This window comes from Homarus americanus, unplaced genomic scaffold (genome assembly GCF_018991925.1).
Source record: "Homarus americanus isolate GMGI-L3 unplaced genomic scaffold, GMGI_Hamer_2.0 scaffold22250, whole genome shotgun sequence".
Taxonomy (NCBI): domain Eukaryota; kingdom Metazoa; phylum Arthropoda; class Malacostraca; order Decapoda; family Nephropidae; genus Homarus; species Homarus americanus.
Window position 1 is genome coordinate 2,057,849 of NW_024741189.1, and position 9,976 is coordinate 2,067,824.

Consider the following 9,976-nt stretch of genomic DNA (forward strand, 5'->3'; position numbering starts at 1 on the left):
AGTACAGCGTCTGGTGGTCAAGTGGGCACTAGTTTGAGAAAAAAGAACAAACATAATGGCTGGAGTGCCCCACAGTGTTGTTTGTGACACTTGATCCAAAAATAAAAGTTCAGATGTGTAATAAAGTGAGTGTGAGGCCATTCACCTCTAGTGTGAGCATCATTAACTTTATCATCACATGTTTATTAATCTTTGAAATAATGTTATTTTTTGTGCGGTGGGAACCTATTTCCTTTTCTCCATACGCCCTTAGTATCGGTAATAATGGTTTGTCCGTTGACAGCGATCTTGGTCGTAACTCATGCGAATATTGAAGGTCCTCTTCTGTGATGTTATGCCTGGGTGTGTGAGTCAGGGAAGCTTATTTTGACTGAGGGGGAAGAGAGTCAGAGTCATTGTAGACATATTATATACTATACTGTATGTGGCACTGCATTGGTTTGTTGGTTTTCACTTCTCCAAACTGTAGGCAGGTGACTCTGCTTCTCTGTGACTGGTAGGTTAATCCAATTTACATCCTCTGTTGTTAGGTTGGAAGCTTTCATCTCAGTCACCGTCATTTATAGCTGTCATCATGAAAATATTGGGTTATTAACTGTAACAGTATTCTAAATATATATATTTTTCAGGCACAAGAAGAAGAAGAAAGAAAGAAAATAGAGGAAGAAAAGGCAAAGCAGAAGAGAGAACTGGAAGAATTTGAAAGGAAGATGGAGGGACGGAAGCACAGACGTCGCAACAGGCGGCAACAAGAAACCGAAGCAGAACCAACTTTCTGGCAAAAATACGGGAAATTTATAATGGCCGGCTGTGTATTATTAACTGCAGGGACAATCTATGTGGTAATTAATAAGTAATATTATTGATCTGGTCTGGTCTGGTCTTAACAACTCAATAACCTGTCTTTCGTATCTCATTTCTTGACGTCAAATTTATTCGGTAATTTTTTAGCAAAGATCGTGCCTCTGATTTATACAGTACATGGGATAATGCTTCGATCAACCTCGCCTACAATGAATTCACGTAAACTGATCTTAATTTCTTCGGGGAGAAAAAGTGGAGTTCATTTGTGGGTCTTAAGATAATTTTTATTATTCCCAGAATCTCAGTTTTTAGATGAACCTTATTCAACCCCCATAGATCACTTAAGGACACATGCCGTACTTAACACAAATATTCCGATAATAGACTCCTTTCCCCACGTGCTGCAGGTATGTACAGTGTTTATTTACAAACATCGCCTGTCATTAAACTTTATTGCTCAGGTAGGGTATTTTACACATGACCCATTGGTGACTCCTCAAGTGAGAGTAGTTTGAGTGGTGTGCTGGAGAATGACGCTACTGAATATGATTTGAAAAATATTAAAAATAGAATTATATTATATTTTTTTCAAACAAATGGAAGGAATAGCAGTACATTTTAGAGGGGATACTTCTCATGACCAATTATTGTACGAGTGTGTACCTTCACTACACCTATGAGTTATGTTAAGAGTTTCTCTCCTCTGATCAGCTGCCACAAAAGTACACCGGAAACTTTCAATCCAGCTCAGTTCTTGCTTTATGATATCTATTCAAAATACTATGGAAAAGAAGCTGTTCAATGCCTCAGCTTTGTCCTGGTCAGACTCTGCGTAACTACCATCTTCAAGCCTCGGGTCTGATACGCCTACTCGCGTTTTAAGGACCGAGTGGGCATATGATCCTTTATTCACAGTAAGGTACAGTGTACACTCGGTAAAAACTACCGTACAGGTCGGGTCAGATGAATTTTGAATTGAACAATCCACACGCAGGGCTACCAGGCCTTTATCAAAAGCCTTCGTTGGTGGTGTCATTTTGTTTTGCACAAAAAGTATAACGATATTTTTTTTCCCGAGTGTACACAGAGATAGCACATGCTGTAGATACCAACAACTCATCGAGGAGAATAAAAAATAAATAAAAAATAAACAAACAAGACAACTCAAACTTTCTTTGGGGCTGCAATAACACGCCGTTCTAGATGGCCTGGTTTGTTTTTTAACTTTTATTTACTTATATTCTCTTCTCCAGTCCTCATCTACGAATACAGTATATCTCTTTGTGCTATCACTGTGTACACTGTATCTCTCTATGAATGGTGGGTTGTAGGCACAGTTTCAGTCCTTGAGAAAGCACACTCACTCAAAAGAGAGAAATTCTTTGTGGCGTCAATAATACGACTTGGTTACCGCCATAGAGTGAGAGAAGCCTAGGTCGCGTGAAATGGTTGCGACCGTTTTTCCATTTTCATATTTCATTATTATTTTCATTGTCATCTCAAAAGTAATTGACTGTCTCTTTTTCTTCTGAGCACCACCACAACTCTCACTTGTACACTTGCCAGTCATTCTAAAGGGAATTAGAAACAAAAATATTGTCAGTACACAGCGCGATCACTACCGACAACGACGACGGCCAAACACCAACTGAGCGCGCTATGGCGTGGACGCTGTAGCCACGAGGCGATCCAGCCCACGCGACGCTCTCGTATGGGACGGAAACGTTTCAGTCCTAGAAAATATGCGCGTCATTTGAAAAAATTTTGGTACGACTGCGGAGGTCGTATGTCCAGGTGGTCGTAAGTCGAGGAGTACCTGTATACAATCGTGAATGACGTTAAAAATCCTACATTGATTTACACTTTCACATGACTAAGACGATCATGATGACCTTATATAATCACTGTCCAATTTCTGCCGCTCAACAACGAAGGCCAGAGTGCCAACACGGTCTGTTACAGAGACGCAACACGACCCGACCTGCACGACACCATCTGGCCTTACTTACAATGTTCTCTTGAAGATGTTCATTAATCTTCATACTGTATTTGTACAGTTGTGAGGAATTGTTCTGCCTCCTGTTTTAGAGAGCTTTAGTACTAGACTGTGGTGGGAAATGTTTGTGTGGGAAGGTTCTTATTTCTTTATTGATATTCTTGATTTTAATATATGCAGTATGTTATGTATCCATATACTTAGATAATTATATCCAAGTTTCATGTCCTTCAACAGTGTAAGTTTTTTTCTTTATCAAATAAAAGGTGAAATTTGAAGAAAACAAAAACTAATCGAGATAACGGCCACATCCTTCGGCCGATTAAGCTGAAAAAATTACCAGATACTCCGGACATTATTCTTGAGACATCCATTAAGGTGGAATTTTGATTTTCCTTATAATTTACTGGAGAGAAATAACCAAATGTTCTTCCTTGTCTGGAATATATTTGTAATTATTAAAAAAAAGAAAAAAGGCATTTTCTTCTCTTTAAAATAACATATAGTTCATTAAAATTGTGCCTGTAGTTTTGGAGTTATCTCTAGAAACAGTTCAGTTTCTTAGTTCTCGACATAAGGTCTTCAAAGTTTTTTGTTGCCCTCATTTCTTACACTCCTTAAAACCTGTCCAATTTCTACTGGATTTGCAGATAATTATCAGACATCATTCTAGATCATTCATATTACATTCCAGAGTCTATACCATAGATCTGGCATCTGGTCCCCCCTTCTAAAAGGTATAAGTCGCTAGACAGCGAGGGTGTCAGGAGGTGCCACCTCCCTCACTGTAGCCAGGTTTGATGAAATTTGAAGCCACCAGGCCAATAACCTTCACTGAATGACTGCTTGAGCTTCTTTGTGGTGTTGCTGACTCTGCCTCCTGGGGCTGAAGTGCTTTCAGGATGTCTGGATGAGTCCCGAATATTTTCGTCAACACGATAGCCTTGTACCTGAAGCTGTGGTTTACACTAGTGACTCTGGCCAGAAAGGTCACTCAAAAACGTCCAGCAAACTTCGTCAAGGGGCATTCAGCCCATAACTTGGAGTGAAGAGCCTCGTTCGCATTTTGCGTTCTTCTCTTCAGGCATTTATTGAGGTGGTCTGGAGCTGTCAATTCCCTGTACACACTCTTTATGATTTCCAGCATTTCATAAGGAATTTTAGCCAAGTACAGTTTCTTTGTATCATGATGTGCAGGTTTCTTCTTCAGTGCTGTTTCTCTGTTATACCAACACCACAAATCTGGACCTCTAGGGCATCAGTGGTGAGCAGGAGTCTTCAGTGGAAGTCAAATGGAAGTATGTGGCCCAAATTGCTTCCCGCATCTTCTTGACGTTGGTGTTCACATTATCACGAATGGCCTTGTCATAGTATGAAGAAAGGTGATTAATAACTTCATCTGTGAGCAAGTGGGCATCACCAAGAGCACTGTGCTTCATAGTCTTGCCAGTCTTGGTTGTACTGTAAGTTGCGACTTATAAGTCGACATTTTAAGCTTGGAAAAATCTCTCCAATACCAGAGGTCGACTTATACGCCAAGTATAAAATGTGAAGCTGTACCACAGAGTGGTAAACAAGTGGAACAGCCTGCCTAACACTGCATCACTTAGCGTAACTCCCGTGGCCTGCCGCTAATATTTCCTACTGAAATTCATGTTTGGTAAACTTATTTAACATAAAGATTATAATAAAATAGCAAATTCCAGTATAATTAAACCAACACAACACCACACGCCATTTCCAACAGCTGATGCACAGTAAACAATGGATCAGAACGTCACTAAGCCCAGGCGGCCAGCCAGACAGCTACCTGCTACTACAATATGGTGCCATCTGTCCAATTTTATGATAGCGCTATAGATTGAGTTCACATATACTACAGAAATAATGACAGTTTAATGAATATACACACAATGACATTATTACTGTACCTATATGGTTTAGTAAATTGCCATGTAGGCTTATTCGGTGCATGGGGAGTTCAATAAGTGGATGACAGTCTAAGCTGTGTGCCGACAGTGTAACGGACCCATTCTTTTGCAGCTGGCCGCATGGGGTGGTGGTGCCATTGGCAGTTTGTATACACCACCTGATGCAAATGGCTGATCGTAAGCCAGGTGTACCATAATGTTCTACCGTATATAGCGGTACTATCGAGGTGCTATACTGATATGATGTGTAAAGAATTAATATTTTATTGGAGGTGCTGATTTTGGCTTGGTGTTTACCAGAGGTCTTATGAAGATAACTTACTGAAGATTTTTAGCGGTTGCTTGCTGTCCTACGTAGATCCTGTTGCCCACTTCCCTTTTTGTATGAACTATATAATATATATATAAAATATTGAAAGGTATTACAGTAAGTGTCTTGATGAAAGTGGCGTGGTCTTATTACATACTTTGGCCTATGTTTGGGCCTTGAGGGGGTTGACTTATACGGCCAGTATAGAACTAAACCTGAATTTTGAACTAAAAATCTTGAGGTCGACTTATACACCGCAACTTACGGTAATCATCTCACTTGTCTCCTTCTTGATCTTTCAAAGTTTGGTGCCCATCCTCTTGCTGACATGTTTTATACACTCTTCTTTGGTGACAGGGACATTGTAAGAGCCACGCCCTCCATTCAGCTCACACACAGACTTGTAAGAACTTGAGTCACCATCACCAACGAAGGTTACATAACGCAGGCGGTGTTCAGTGGAGTGAGACCAAAGATGAACTGCTCCCTCAGTCTCCATTGCACCTGATTTCCTGTTGAAGTTCTTGTGACAGGTGAGTTTTCTGGGCTTCTTTTGTTTTTCTTGTTCTTGTGTGAAAGTTGGGCAGTAGTTGCACATCACTTCCATGTCAAACACGATTTCCATGTTGACTTCAATAATAAAACACACCAATGTGTTACTAATCCCCCCTGGTCATCCAGGTGCCATCATAAGACACTTTGATGTTCAGGATGCCATCTGCATCTGGTTGTGCAAGATCTTGTTGGGTGTAATAGTTGAAGATGGCTTCTCTTGCACTCTGCATTACAGAAGTGTAGTGTTTCCCCATTCCTTAGAACAGGTAAGTGCAGTGTCGTGAGTATCTGGCAGCCAAGAAACTCTCTCCTGCAGATACGCCAGTGCTCTCCTGAAGCCCAGCACGTCCCACTCCGGTCACTAGACTGAAGTATACCTGCAGTAGGTTCGATTCAGTGTAATTCTGCCATGGGGAAGTGCTTTTGGTGACGGGAGGAGCGTGGCAAAACTTGGTGTTACAAGTGTTACAGGTGACATACACAGTAGTATTCCATATGTCAAAAGTTAGGGTAGCAGTAACATTACCCCTACAGTTTCTCTTTGGGCATTTCAGCGTTGCCACCATCGCCTGTAACTGTGAGCCCAACACTGTATTTTCTCTCATAAGATATATTAGACTGTGGAATCATCCCTTTGAGTAAATCCTGACGTCTCTTGTGGCTTGTTGTGGTTTTTACTGGCAATGCTGCTGTTGATGGTTGTGGTGTTGCTAAGGCAGTTGCAGACATGGAGGGTTGTGGTGAGGGAGGCAGGAAGGGCATGACAGGTTGTGGTGGAGGCAGGGGAGTTCACCATGATGCTGTATGGTAGAAAAATCGCTTAGCTAAGGATGGAAATAGCGCAGAGAGCGCGAGGCAGGAGAGAGCTCAGCGTGTCTGCTGCCGGCCAGTTGATTCCATTGCTATATACAGTACATGTGTATACCCCTGCTGATGTACGATAATTTACTTGGGATGCCAGTGATCGCCGCACGAGATCAAATTCTTGATTTGTTTTTTAGTAATAAATAAATATATATCTACTACTATTACTGATATATGCGTGCGACATTTTGAGCCTTGCAACATGTCATGAGGGGGGAGGGGGTAAGAAAAAGAGCCATAATTTGATTATTTCTGATAATTTAATGCTAAAACTCAGCCACAATAATTTTAAAGCCAACACAGAGCTGGGGATTTTTTTCTAAATACAGTATTTCGTAATTTTTCAAATATTCGCCGAAAATTAAGAGCGGACAGTCGCCTCAAGTAATAGTGTGACTGTACGTGTCATATATGTATTAAAACATTTCTTAAATTAAACAAATATTTTTTAATGATGATGAACATAGTGAAATAAAGTACAGTAAGTCACATACTCACCAATGCAGTAGGTCAAACTTACATATGATTGGCCACTGTCTTGTGTTATTTTGTAACACAATCTTGCTCCTGCCTGCTAGTGGTGGTAAATGAGTTAAGCCTGGAGGATGGGCCAGACTGGCTCTTTCTCCTTACAAGTGGCAGACTTCATGAACAAGGAAATCGGGATGGGCCACCTTGCTCACATGCCAGTGATCGCACCCCTCACCTGTCTCCACACATTATAACACCCTTATTAATATTTTACATCCATCTTGAGGCATTTCCTTGACTGCCTGACCATATTACTTGCACAACTTTTTCCTGACATTATGGGTTCAAAATTAAGTTAAAAAGAGTTAGTACCAGAGTAAACACACATCTGTGAGAAGCTTTCAAAACTGGTGGAGGTGGTCACTGGTTGGCCGAGTGGTAGGCTGTGTACGTCACTATTGGCCGAGTGGTAGTCTGTGTACTTCACTATTGGCCGAGTGGTAGTCTGTGTACGTCACTATTGGCCGAGTGGTCTGTGTACGTACTATTGGCTGAGCGTCTGAGCCAGAGAAAAGAGGAGAATTTTGCACAGTTTTGAGAGAATCTTTTGAACTCTTTAATATATTTTTTATACAGTATATTAAAAATTTCATCTAGACCATCGAGTATTATAATGACTACCATTGTAGGAGGTGTGCCTGTTGTAGGTGGTGATAGTGTTGACCTTTGAGCACTGTATCCAGTTCCTGCCCAGTAAATACTGTGGAGAAATGAGTATTTTCTTACCACATACAGTATAGCACCACAATTTCTTTCATATAAAACTGAATCAGCCTAATTCCAATGCTTGGTTTAAAATTACCAGTAAGTGGTACATTACATAAAAATTGCACAGACAGAGTTTCTTCAAATCTTAGGTATACTTTTGTACTGTAAGCAGGTCCTCATACCCAGTAAGACAGTGTTGGTTGGTAAGAGAGAGTGGTACAGTATAAGGTTCAGAGTTGTAACCCTGTGATGTAATTACAAGGAACATCATATTATTAAGAACAGGCTCTTCGTCCTCTTGGATTATAGGATACCAGTCGCTGCTTCTCTTAGCCACCTCTTCTTCCTCCTTAAAATAATATGTAAAAGTTCAGGACCTCCTTTGTTTGTCTTAGGTCCAGACCACTCAACTGATACTCCCACAACCAGGGCCATCCCTAGGAAGGTGTGGGGCCCTGGGAAACTCAGCCACTGCGGGGCCCCAGAAAAAATATATATGTCTCTGTCTCTGCTTGCCATGTTTCTTACACACAAAAAAGTATATCCACAAAACTCAAAAGGCAGGAGTCACAGCTCACAGGACAGGACACAACCTGATCTCACTGGTTACTGACCCTGGTGGACTGGCTGTGTGGAGTGGAGTGCAGATTATGCGGTCAGAGGAACCCACCCCCACCAACCCCCATGGGACTGTCGCTGTGGATGGTAAGGTCATGGTTGCGATGGTGGCATAAGCTGTCAGGTCAGATTAACCAGTCAACAGGTAGTGTCCAAGGTCACTGGGTTTAGTGCTGGTGGGCGGTCGACCCTGTTCCCCCTAAAGGACGGGCCTGTCCACAACCTACTGCTAATACCTCCACTGAAACTATTGAAAGTTCAAGGATCATCACTAAACTCCTCCATAATGCACCTGATGCCAACTATGATGGTGTATCACGTACTGTACATTTCTCTCTTGGTCCTTCATCTTGGTTGCAGTTTTCTTTTGGTTCAACTCTGATCAAGATTGTGGTACAATTCTAGTGTGATGTTCCTTGTAATTACACGAGTCATTACAACTCTGAACCTGATGCTATACCTCACTGATTTACCAACCAACGCTGCCTTACCGAGTGTGAAGGCCTGTTTACGGTACGGTGTAGGCGTCACCGTAAATAAAGATCGCGTACGGTCGCGGAAAAAAGGCGTCAGTCCTCCGTCCCTTTCGTGAACCTGTGAACCCGAAACATGACACTTTGTTGGGCCCATAGATGGCGCACTGGGTCATTTTATGTCTCGGATCAACTGGTTAGAAAGATTTTATTGCATATTGATATATTTAAATATACAGAATCATATTGACAGACGAAAAAACATGTTTGATAATACAAAATGTGTGTTGGTTGCCATCTCCATAAGGTGATATGTCTCTATGACCAATAGACAAACATTTTGTTAGTACAGTATGTCTAAATATGTCGGTAAGCAATAGAGTCTTTCTTTCATGTCCACAGTCTTTATTTGAAGGATTGACCACACACTCTGCTCATGCTGTACTTGACATTTGTTCACAGCTGATATAGGTAGTTATTCTAACAGTACAATATAGAGTATACCCGTGTTGGTATGTGGTTTCTGTTTAAAGTCAGTCAATAATATTATTTTCATGTTACTTGTAACTGACAGGATCATGTAATGTATCTGTAGCTGTGTTTGCTTCTCTACAGAATACTACATGAATTTAATGTTGGTGCGGGAAGTACAGCACGTAAATGATGATTGTTGTTACTGACTCATTATATGACAGATCATTAAAATTCCCTACGAAATAAAGAGTATGACAGCGCTGTGTTGCCTTCAGGGAGTTCCCTTTATTAATTAAGAATTTTTTACTTGTTTCCTTTTATGTTTGACAAACTACAGAAGGAATCACTCCTAGTTTTAGAGTCAGAATTGTTCACGAAATCCACAAGGATAAATTCCTCCTTGCTGTGTTCGTTGTTCAAATGTTCACCTTCAACAACCATCACTTAGTTAACTCACTGCTAGAGAAGATATTTTCTGAGAATGTTAAAAATAGTGTAAAACAGTTGCATAATTTTTATGTAGTGGCTTCACACTTGTTGACACAATTTCTGTAAGTTTGTATTATTAGTAATTTTTTAGTTTTTCTACTACAGTCATGTATTTTGAAATAATACGCAATTTGCACAACTGGGAAATATAATGAAAGAATAGATTGAAAAGACTTTGATTGTAAAACACTTAATAGAGCTTCACATAAAATACTTGATCTGA

The 9,976-nt window shown here is 40.6% G+C and overlaps 1 protein-coding gene across 1 annotated transcript in view; it reads left to right on the forward strand.

The window, feature by feature from the left end:
* The window catches only part of LOC121875656 (NF-X1-type zinc finger protein NFXL1-like), a 49,490-nt gene extending 39,514 nt beyond the window's left edge, over positions 1-9,976 (forward strand). Inside the window, 1 exon segment of the mRNA XM_042380278.1 lies at positions 630-9,976. Within this exon segment, the coding sequence (XP_042236212.1) occupies positions 630-857 (228 nt within the window). The 3' untranslated portion in view covers positions 858-9,976.